This window comes from Astyanax mexicanus, chromosome 7 (genome assembly GCF_023375975.1).
Source record: "Astyanax mexicanus isolate ESR-SI-001 chromosome 7, AstMex3_surface, whole genome shotgun sequence".
Lineage (NCBI taxonomy): Eukaryota > Metazoa > Chordata > Actinopteri > Characiformes > Acestrorhamphidae > Astyanax > Astyanax mexicanus.
This window is the reverse complement of record NC_064414.1, coordinates 49150427-49162720: the sequence shown is the minus strand read 5'-3', so window position 1 is coordinate 49162720 and position 12294 is coordinate 49150427. Positions and strand designations below refer to the sequence as shown.

At 41.9% G+C, this 12294-nt stretch overlaps 1 protein-coding gene across 2 annotated transcripts in view; it reads left to right on the top strand.

Annotated features, from left to right (window-relative positions):
* Positions 1 to 12294, top strand: part of si:dkey-27h10.2 (putative uncharacterized protein DDB_G0290521) — a 76360-nt gene that overhangs the window by 37488 nt on the left and 26578 nt on the right. Inside the window, exons 12-13 of one of the 2 annotated variants that reach the window (XM_049481402.1) lie at positions 2854 to 3054; positions 3202 to 3293. In XM_049481402.1, the coding sequence (XP_049337359.1) occupies positions 2854 to 3054; positions 3202 to 3254 (254 nt within the window). In that variant the 3' untranslated portion in view covers positions 3255 to 3293. Of the gene's footprint in view, positions 1 to 2850; positions 3055 to 3201; positions 3294 to 12294 lie in introns of both variants that reach the window. The other variant, XM_049481401.1, reaches the window with a different exon arrangement.

Sequence of the window (12294 nt, the reverse complement as noted above, 5' to 3'; positions counted from 1 at the left end):
TAGGGGATAGGGAACTGTTAGCTGTCAAACTAGCTCTCGAGGAGTGGCGTCACTGGTTGGAGGGGTCCGCTCATCCGTTCACTGTTCTCACAGATCATAAGAACCTGGAGTACTTACGTAATGCTAAACGCCTCAACCCCCGCCAAGCACGCTGGTCACTGTTTTTCTCCAGGTTTAATTTTTCTATTTCGTTCTGACCCGGTAACCGTAACACCAAGGCGGATGCGCTGTCACGAATCTTCTGCACTCCTGACAGCGCATCTCGGTCCTCTGAGTGTGAGCGTATTCTACCCCCAGACGTTAAAATAGCAGTTATTCGCTGGGAGTTGGATGATCTTATTCAGCAGGCTGCTGAACGGTCCCCTCCTCCTGAGGGTTGTCCACCTCAGAAAACTTTCGTTCCCTTGCAATATCGTGATCGTCTCATTAGCTGGGCCCACTCTTCTCTCACGTCAGGTCATCCGGGTGTCACGCGCACTCTACAGTTAATTTCAGCTCGTTATTGGTGGGAGACCATGCGAGCTGACGTACACACCTTTGTAGTCTCTTGCTCGGTATGTGCTCAGTGCAAAACGCCTAAAACCCTTCCAGCCGGTAAGCTAGTTCCTCTACCCGTTCCAGAGCGACCCTGGTCTCATATCGCAGTAGATTTTGTCACGGACTTGCCCGAGTCCGAGGGATACACTACCGTTCTCACGGTTGTAGACAGGTTTTCTAGGGGGGTTAAGTTTATTCCTTTCCCTGCACTACCTACAGCTTTCCAGACAGCTCAGGCCATCTACTCTCACATTTTTAGACACTTTGGTATCCCTGAAGATATCCTTTCAGATAGAGGCCCTCAGTTCACATCTAGGGTATGGAAAGCTTTCTTTGAGCATTTAGGGGTTCATGTGAGTCTTACCTCAGGGTTTCATCCCACTAGCAATGGGCAGTGTGAGCGTGTCAATCAGGAGCTTGGTAAATTCCTCAGACTTTACTGTCACAAACATCCCTCCGACTGGTCTCAATTTCTTATATGGGCAGAAATTGCACAAAACTCCCTCACTAACTCTACCTCTGGTCTCACTCCCTTCCAGTGCATTCTGGGGTTCCAACCTCCGTTAGCTCCGTGGACAGCCGTGGCTACTGAGGTTCCGGCAGTAGACGACTGGATGAAACGGAGTGAGCAGGTGTGGGAGGAAACTCATCAGCAGGTCTCGGATGCGTTACACCAGTACAAGGAGAGGTCTGACAGACACCGAGGCAGTACCCCCCAATACCAACCCGGGGATCGGGTTTGGTTGTCTACACGGGACTTGAGGTTTGAGGGAGAGTGCAGGAAGTTGTTGCCTAAGTACATCGGTCCCTTTAAGGTGTTGTCCCAGGTTAACGAAGTTACCTATAAGATTGAGCTGCCAGCTCAATACCGTGTACACAACTCATTCCATGTGTCTCTTCTCAAGCCTCTTGTCCCAGGTCCGCTCGCTGAGGGTACTCCAGATGACGTTCCGCCCGCGGCAGTGGAGGGGGAGGCCTCGTCTACGTATGCGGTGAGAGAGGTACTGGATTCTCGCAGGCGTGGTGGCGTACTCCAGTATCTGATCGACTGGGAGGGCTACGGCCCCGAGGAGCGTTGCTGGGTTGCTGCCGGCGACGTGCTGGACCCTGCTATACTGGCTGAGTTTCATGCCCGTTACCCGGGCAAGCCTGCTCCCAGACCCCGTGGGCGTCCCAAGCGCTCGCTTTCCTCGTCGGTTCCGGTGCGTCGGGGTTCCCGGTCTCTCAGCCCCCGCCTGTCCGGTACCTCTGTGGCGACTCCAGTTCCTCCCGCCGGTGCTCCCTGCTCGTCGGGTGGTCGTCGTCGTGGTCGTCCTCGTTCCCGTCCGACTCCTTCGGGGGAGGGTACTGTCACGTCTGGTGCTGTAGGCACTTCCTGTCCTTCCACACTGGTCTCCAACGGAGGTTGTCAGCCCAACAACTACAACACCCAGAATGCACCACCCGCTGACAACACACACACTGCTGATCACGTGACACCTCACCTGCCCCGGCCTGTTAGCCCTGAGTATTAGCCACAGTATAAAAGTACTGCTCAGACGCCCTTCGGCGCCGCGTATTGCCTAGGTTTTGTCCGACATTACAAAGCGTTATTTCCTGTGATTACTCTCTGTGTATGACCTTGCCTTTTGTTTTGTGACAACCGATTTTTGCCTTTGCCTCCGTTGTGGATTTTTCGTGTATCACCCTGGACTGTTTATCGTTTATGTTTTTCGGATCACCTTTGATACTGCCTGCCTCGTGTATGACTATTGGACTGTTTACCGTTTCTGTTTTTGGATTGCCTCTGATACTGTGTACTTCGTGTATGACCACTGGACTGCCTCACTATCCTGTTAAGCTCTCCGCTCTCAGGTATACCTTTACTGGTGTTTTGTTGCTATTGCTAATCTCATTTTCTGTACCCTGTGGGTTTTTAATAAAATCCTTAACTGGTTCCGCGAGTGTCTGTATTCTGTGCCCCACCATGACAGAAATGTAACATAAGAAAGGTAAAGGGCAAATATTAACCATGTAAGCTGTTTATATTGCTTGAAATTTAGGTGAAGCAAGCATGTGTAAAGCATTTAAATGTAAAATTGCTCAATTTTGCTGAATTAAATACAAGTAACAAAGTAAACAAGTAACAAAAATATGAACACCACACAAGGGTTAAATATCTGCAGAAATGTGAGGGGTGTGCTCACTTTTGTGGTACACTGTACATTTTTAATAATGTTACTACTAGAAATATGTGTATGAATTATATTTTAAATTCCTCACATGATGATTTTGTTTCTCTTGTACATCTAATCTGATCTACGGCACCAACAGCAGCACCAGCAGCTGAAGCCCCTCAGCCGGAGAAGGAAAGCTCGGCTGAGAGCCAGGCCACTGTTCCACTAGTGGAGAAACCGGAGGAGCTGACCGTCGTGGATCTGAATGATGAAGAGCAAGCCATCTCCAACAAAACCTCTATGGAAACTCTGGAGGAAACACCCAACGAAAACAACAGCAACAACCGAGCACAAGCACGCGGTGGGCACGGTGAATTTTGAGTAAATTAATAGTCTGTTATCACCCTGTAATAAGATCTTAGTTTAATCTCAGTAACAGTTACATAAAAAATGAAAATCAGTTTATTTATTGCAGTGCTTATGATTTCTTTGCTTTTCTTCTAATTAGTGAAAAATGCTGATGGCAACTTCATTGAAATCAACCTTGATGACCTGCTTTAAGCCAAGCTGAACCCACTTCCTCTCCATTTTCACACAATGGTGAGTTCTGCATCTTCACACGCAAAGTTTTATGCAGAGTGTCAGTATAGTGTCTGCAGTTTTCACACTGTAAGTCCAGACCACAGTCCCAACCAAGCTTTGTTTGTTTGTTGCATTGTGTTGCATATCATTTGGTCACTAAACCGCAGTCTCACTGTACTTTATATTGATTTGTTTGTAAAATATTGTTAATTTGTTAAGTGAGAAAAGCTTGTTTGCACAATCCAATAATGGATGCAAAATTTCTTTCCATCACTAAAAGTGTTTTTACATTGCACAGAAACCAGACCATGGTTCAGTAGATCTAGACCATTTTTTTATTCTTATTTTCTCTCATTTTTCTGAGAGTATAGCTAGGCCAATTGACCCACCCATTCAGCTGCTACTCAGCTGCAGCAATAAGCAGAAAGACTAGCACATGCCTGCTCTGACACAGCCACCGCCTCTTTTCAAACTGCTGCTGATGCAGCATTGCTGAGTAGCATCACAGTGCTAACGCTCGGAGGAAAGCGCAGACACTCGGTTCTGACACATCAGCTCACAGACGCCTTGTGCTGATCGACATCACCCTTTGGAGTGATGACGGGAAAGAGCACCATCTACTGTACCCACCAAGAAAGAGCAAGGCCAATTGTGCTCTCTTAGGGCTCCGGCAGCTGATGGCAAGCTGCATGATCGGGATTTGAACCAGCAATCTTCCAATCATAGGCAAGGCCAGTTTATTTATTTAGCACCTTTCATACACAATAGTCATTCAAAGTGCTTTACAAATTAGAAAATACACAGAGAAGTCAAATAAAAAAACATGTAAAAGAATAACAGTAAAAATGGAAATAAAAATAAAATAAGAATAAAGCATGAATAAAACATGATACAAAAGTGCCGTTACAGAATAAAAGTGGGCGGAGCTGCAGTGTTTTAAACTGAGCTGAAAGCCTGATCAAACATGTAGGTTTTCAGTCTGGATTAAAAAGTGTTTAGTGTTGGTCCTCTTCTAATCCTCTCTGTCAACTGGGTCCATTTAAGAGCAGCGTAGTAGCTAAACGTAGTGGCACTGAGTGACGGCACCATGGTTTCCTCCCACAGTCCAAAAACATGGAGATCAGGCACATTGTATACTCTAACTTGCTCTGGTGTGTATGTGTAAAGTGTGTGTTATGTATGTAAGTTTGTGTGTGTATGTAAATGTATGTTTGACCGTGTGCCCAGGTATTAATTGGCACTCTGTGTTGGGTAAAATGCTGTAGTGCCCAATGCAGTCCTCCAGGTGGACAGTTGTTTCTGGTTGAGAGTATGCTGTGTGCTATTGGCTGCCGCTTCTCACCGGTGTGGGGATGAGTGCTGAGTATGAATGATTGTATGTAAAACGTGTAAATTGTATCAAGGGTAACACTTTACTTGGATGGTCCATTTGATGGCCTTGTTAATTCTAAACTGACATTCAACAAACATTCAACTACATGTCTATTAAATGCAAATGAACTGAAAAGTGAAAGTAAACGATTCTCTATTAAATGTAAGCCGACATCCAACTCTAACCAAAACTCTAATCTTAATATTTTAGGATTGGGTTTAGAGTTAGATTTTAAGCTTAGGTTAAGGTTAGGGTTAGGGTTAGGTGTAGGGTTAGATTTTAGGGTTAATTCATGGTTAAGGTTAGGGTTAGGTGTAGGGTTAGATTTTGGTAACGCTTTCTTTTACAGTACCCTAAGTTCTAGGTATTAACCAGGTAATAGTGAGGTACAAACTCGGAAGTACTAAGTAATTATTTTTGGTAACGAGATGGTAAGTACCAGGAAAGTCTTGCCTAATTACACTGAAATATCTAGGTATTAACCAGGTAATAGTGAGGTACAAACTCGGAAGTACTAAGTAATTATTTTGGGTAACAAGATGGTAAGTACCAGGACAGTCTTGCCTAATTACACTGAAATGGAACTAGGTAATAAACAGGTACATGGGTGGTACAAACTCTAAAGTACTAGGTAATTATGTTGGTTAACAAGATGGTAAGAACAAGGACAGTTCAATTTAATTACACTGAAATGTCTCACAGGTTCTAGGTAATAACCAGGTAAGTGTGAGGTACTAACCCCAGTAACATGATGATAAGTAACAATACAGTTTCCTTACACTGAAATATCTCGCAGGTTCTAGGTAATAACCAGGTAAGTGTGAGGTACTAACCCCAGTAACATGATGATAAGTACCAATACTGTTCATTTTAATCAGTCTCTATTTATTTGATTTAAAAATAAAAGGTCAATACCTGATAACAGAGAAGAAATAGCTTATTTCTCTTTACTGAGTTCTTACCATTTAGTTCAACAAATAACCCTCTGTAGAACATCCTTCTGTAAGTACCATATAAAACACTGTGTAACTAACAGAACTTTCTGCTTAATAAAGGAGTATATGGACTGTAAAAGAAAGCAGAGCTTATTTTTCTGGTTTTACTCAGTTCTTACCATGTAGTTCAACAAATAACCCTCTGTAGAACATCCTTCTGTAAGTACCATATAAAACACTGTGTAACTAACAGAACTTTCTGCTTAATAAATGAGTAAAAGGACTGTAAAAGAAAGCAGAGCTTATTTCTCTGGTTTTACTCAGTTCTTACCGTGTAGTTCAACAAATAACCCTCTGTAGAACATCCTACTGTAAGTACCATGTAAAACACTGTGTAACTAACAGAACTTTCTGCTTAATAAAGGAGTAAAAGGACTGTAAAAGAAAGCAGAGCTTATTTCTCTGGTTTTACTCAGTTCTTACCGTGTAGTTCAACAAATAACCCTCTGTAGAACATCCTACTGTAAGTACCATGTAAAACACTGTGTAACTAACAGAACTTTCTGCTTAATAAAGGAGTAAAAGGACTGTAAAAGAAAGCAGAGCTTATTTCTCTGGTTTTACTCAGTTCTTACCGTGTAGTTCAACAAATTACCCTCTGTAGAACATCCTACTGTAAGTACCATGTAAAACACTGTGTAACTAACAGAACTTTCTGCTTAATAAAGGAGTAAAAGGACTGTAAAAGAAAGCAGAGCTTATTTTTCTGGTTTTACTCAGTTCTTACCATGTAGTTCAACAAATAACCCTCTGTAGAACATCCTACTGTAAGTACCATGTAAAACACTGTGTAACTAACAGAACTTTCTGCTTAATAAAGGAGTAAAAGGACTGTAAAAGAAAGCAGAGCTTATTTCTCTGGTTTTACTCAGTTCTTACCGTGTAGTTCAACAAATAACCCTCTGTAGAACATCCTACTGTAAGTACCATGTAAAAACACTAACTGTTACACTCCCCAGGCGTGGGTTAGGCTATAACAGTTTGCGACCCCGGGTGAGCAGGGCCTAGATCAGCTGAATACAGGATACAGAGAAGACACAGTGAGACGGTGTTTCCAGTGAGTTCTCAGCTTAATCTCTTTATTTAACAACAAACACAAACTAAACCACTTTTACTTTGGTCTCTTTTCTCTTTCTTTTGCAGTTTCACATACACATGGCATCTCATCTGCATTTTACATACATTCACAGAGAATCCTTTTTTTTTTTTTTTTTTACTTTTTTTCAGTTAACAAAACTCTGTATATCACAGTACATATTACCTTTACTTTTTAATCAGCAAACCCTCTTAATACTGTTTCTACACAAAAAAAAAATATATATATATGAATATAAAAATACTACTCTATATTAATACATTTACATATGCATACATATACCAATACTCAAACTTCTTTCATATTAACACACTACATTACCGAAAACACCTTTAACTTTTACTGAGCACACTAACTACATCTTAGTGCTTTTAAATCTCATTTAAGCAGAGTTTCTAATATTTGTATCTGCATAGAGTGTATAGAATTGACCAAAGTATAAAACTTGAACAAAGTGTATAAAAACATGATTACTTAGAGAAACCTTAAACTGTAGCTTATCTAGCTGTAATAACTCATTATTGTGGTTGGCAGAGGCTCTATATTTACTTTAACAAGGCCAAACTGGCTCTTAAAAAGAGAATAAAATTGACTTGACTTTTAATAAACATGTATTTAACTAACAGCGACTGCTAATGCTAGCGTAAATGTATAGAGAAACAATAGGAATGAAGGCGCGAAATTAGCCCGAGCTACTTTGAGAAACAGCGACACACGGGCACAATTACCGAGCGAAAATAGCTAAAACTAGAGCGCGAACACACGAGAGATAATTACAGGCTTAAACACGGTTATAGAGCGAAGTTAGCGACCGAAAGAGCGAGAGGAATAACAGCGGGGAGCCGGTAAGGCGCGCGGTTAGCGGGGGCAGTGGTTAATGCTAGTGGCAGAGGCAAGAGCGCCGGCCAGGCGCGTGGCTAGCGGGCCGCGGGAGTGAATGCTCCCCGATGCTGAGCGTCCACCAACACACAAGACCATAGCGGCTCATATTACACAGCAAAACCTTTTAACGAACATATACACTCAAATATCCCTCTTATAGTGCTTTGGAAACATTTATACTTGCACAGTTCCACATATTTCCCCACCTGGATACAGAGAAGACACGGTGTTCCCAGTGTGAGTTCTCAGCTGAATCTGAGACCCATCTCCTGTTGCTCACCTAAGCCACAGCCTAGCGCCCGCCCCCTGGCACTGCTCCCCCTACAGGACTGGATGTTTCACGTTTCACATACAAAAACCCATTCAGAAACCCAAAAGAATATATATTACATGGTACTTACAGAAAGTTGTGTCACATTTAAGTAGTTATATATATATATATATATATATATATATATATATATATATATATATATATATATATATTAAAATATATATAATAACTACTTAAATGTGACACAACTTTCTGTAAGTACCATATAAAACACTGTGTAACTAACAGAACTTTCTGCTTAATAAAGGAGTAAAAGGACTGTAAAAGAGAGCAGAGCTTATTTCTCTGGTTTTACTCAGTTCTTACCATGTAGTTCAACAAATAAGCACTTCAAAAAGAACAACATACAACTTCAAAACAAAACAGAACTGTTTACTGTTTATTATTTATCTCTTTTTTGACACAACCAAGCATGCATTACTGAACTTATATACACTGCTCAAAAAAATAAAGGGAACACTCAAATAACACAATATAACTCCAAGTAAATCAAACTTCTGTGAAATTAAACTGTCCACTTAGGAAGCAACACTGATTGACAATCAATTTCACCTGCTGTTGTGCAAATGGAATAGACAACAGGTGGAAATTATTGGCAATTAGCAAGACACACTCAATAAAGGAGTGGTTCTGCAGGTGGGGACCACAGACCACTTCTCAGAACCTATGCTGTCTGGCTGATGTTTTGGTCAGTTTTGAATGTTGGTGGTTCTTGAGAAGGACTCTACAACCCACACAAGTGGCTCAGGTAGTGCAGCTCATCCAGGATGGCACATCAATGCGAGCTGTGGCAAGAAGGTTTGCTGTGTCTGTCAGCGTAGTGTCCAGAGGCTGGAGGCGCTACCAGGAGACAGGCCAGTACACCAGGAGACTTGGAGGAGGCCGTAGGAGGGCAACAACCCAGCAGCAGGACCGCTACCTCCGCCTTTGTGCAAGAAGGAACAGGAGGAGCACTGCCAGAGCCCTGCAAAATGACCTCCAGCAGGCCACAAATGTGCATGTGTCTGCGCAAACGGTTAGAAACCGACTCCATGAGGATGGTATGAGGGCCCGACGTCCACAGATGGGGGTTGTGCTCACAGCCCAACACCGTGCAGGACGCTTGGCATTTGCCAGAGAACACCAGGATTGGCAAATTCGCCACTGGCGCCTTGTGCTCTTCACAGATGAAAGCAGGTTCACACTGAGCACATGACAGACGTGACAGAGTCTGGAGACGCCGTGGAGAGCGGTCTGCTGCCTGCAACATCCTTCAGCATGAACGGTTTGGCAGTGGGTCAGTAATGGTGTGGGGTGGCATTTCTTTGGAGGGCCGCACAGCCCTCCATGTGCTCACCAGAGGTAGCCTGACTGCCATTAGGTACCGAGATGAGATCCTCAGACCCCTTGTGAGACCATATGCTGGTGCGGTTGGCCCTGGGTTCCTCCTAATGCAGGACAATGCTAGACCTCATGTGGCTGGAGTGTGTCAGCAGTTCCTGCAAGATGAAGGCATTGAAGCTATGGACTGGCCCGCCCGTTCCCCAGACCTGAATCCGATTGAGCACATCTGGGACATCATGTCTCGCTCCATCCACCAACGTCACGTTGCACCACAGACTGTCCAGGAGTTGGCGGATGCTTTAGTCCAGGTCTGGGAGGAGATCCCTCAGGAGACCATCCGCCACCTCATCAGGAGCATGCCCAGGCGTTGTAGGGAGGTCATACAGGCACGTGTAGGCCACACACAATACTGAGCCTCATTTTGACTTGTTTTAAGAACATTACATTAAAGTTGGATCAGCCTGTAGTGTGTTTTTTTCACTTTAATTTTGTGTGTGGCTCCAAATCCAGGCCTCCATTGGTTAATAAATTTTATTTCCATTGATGATTTTTGTGTGATTTTGTTGTCAGCACATTCAACTTTGTACAGAACAAAGTATTTAATGAGAATATTTCATTCATTCAGATCTAGGATGTGTTATTTGAGTGTTCCCTTTATTTTTTTGAGCAGTGTATATACAATGAAAGCTGAGGACAGCTTTTATTGGGGTAAGCAGCTTGCGGGCAGGAGCTTGCCTTCGCCCCATTGACCCTTCCAAGCCACTTCAAATTTTCTATTTCTCTGATCTTACTATGTATAGGTACATGTTTGAGTAAAATGAACACTGTTATTTTATTCTATAAACTACTGACAACATTTCTCCCAAATACTAAATAAAAATATTGTAATTTAGAGCAGAAAATGAGAAATGGTCAAAATAATGAAAAAGATGCTTTAGTGCTTTCAGATCTCAAATAATGCAAACAAAAGCAGTTAATATTAATTTAGAAACAACTATAATAATGTTTTAAGATTTCAGAAATCAATATTTGGTAGTTTTAATAACCCTGATTTTTAAGCAGTTTTAATTTATATATATAAGTTAAATATATATATATATATATATATATATATATATATATATATATATATATATATATATATTTAACATGTAAGACCTTATTCTACAAATTATGTTTAAAAAGGGGGTAAATACACATATTCAACACTTTATTCTTATGGTATACTTTTTCACCCTTAAACCTTGTAACATGCTCTAATGTCTTTAAACATATGGCCAAGTATTCCATTCCTGTGCTGTCTTCCTAGTGAAGAATTCCACTCTATAAACCTTAAATTCATTTTTAGGGATTTCTCAGTCAAATAAATAGAGACTGATTAAAATGAACAGTATTGGTACTTATCATCATGTTACTGGGGTTAGTACCTCACACTTACCTGGTTATTACCTAGAACCTGCGAGATATTTCAGGGTAAGGAGACTGTATTGGTACTTATCATCATGTTACTGGGGTTAGTACCTCACACTTACCTGGTTATTACCTAGAACCTGCGAGATATTTCAGGGTAAGGAGACTGTATTGGTACTTATCATCATGTTACTGGGGTTAGTACCTCACACTTACCTGGTTATTAGCTAGAACCTGTGAGGTATATCAGGGTAAGGAGACTATATTGGTACTTATCATCATGTTACTGGGGTTAGTACCTCACACTTACCTGGTTATTACCTAGAACCTGTGAGATATTTCAGTGTAATTAAATTGAACTGTCTGGTTCTTACCATCTTGTTAACCAACATAATTACCTAGTACTTTGGACTTTGTACCACCCATGTACCTGTTTATTACCTAGTTCCATTTCAGTGTAATTAGGCAAGACTTTTCTGGTACTTACCATCTTGTTACCCAAAATAATTACTTAGTACTTCCGAGTTTGTACCTCACTATTACCTGGTTAATACCTAGACATTTCAGTGTAATTAGGCAATACTTTCCTGGTACTTACCATCTTGTTACCAAAAATAATTACTTAGTACTTCCGAGTTTGTACCTCACTATTACCTGGTTAATACCTAGAACTTAGGGTACTGTAAAAGAAAGCGTTACCTAGATTTTATGGTTGATTAAGGGTTAAGGTTAGGGTTAGGTGTAGGTTTAGGTTCTATTTTGAATAATTTACCTTCAACATAGTGTTAAGATACATAGAATGGATATTCAATTCAGTGTTAGTTGAATGTCAGTTGAGCATCAACAAGACCATAAAATGGAGCATCCAAGTAAAGTGTTACCCGTATCAAGTACTTAAGCAAGATATAAATTGGCTATATGAGTCCAAAAAACAAGCTGGGACTGCATAATGCCACCACGCCCCCTTTAGCCCTGTCAGCACTCAATCATCCTCACTCAGACTGGCCCTCATGTCATCAGACCCTTGAGAGGGCTGGCTCAGCTGGGGATTTCTCTGTCAGAGTGTTGCTGGTGACAGCATGTTAGCAGCAGGTGGACGTGACGCCTGAAGCTCCTCATCCCTCCTCAGTTCCCTGAGGAACTGACATGATGTTTTTCAGCTGATGAGAGAACTTCATCACCAGCTTTCAGCAGATCCAGACACCTCTTACAACCAGTGGAGGGAAGAGTTACTGACAAATATCACTCAAATACTGCTGCGTCTGATAAATCACTGGAGCGGAAGTGAAGGTATGCTGTACGGCAGCAGAACACTAGAGTTTTCTAAACTCTCCAGAGAAACATTCACACCAGCACTATTTGGTTCAATTAAAATGGATCAAAACGGTTTATTTGTACCCTTAGTGCAATTCAAATAAGCAGGTGTGAAAACAGTAATCGCACTCAGGTGCGGATCCAAACGACCGGACCTAGACCTTCCAAACGAGGTGGTGAGAACATGATCCAGTCTCGATACGACCCAGCTATCAAATATACTCCTTTTATTTGAGCTAAACTGATGATATGGCCCAGTCCATTCTGATATATTAGCCAGATAACACTAATTA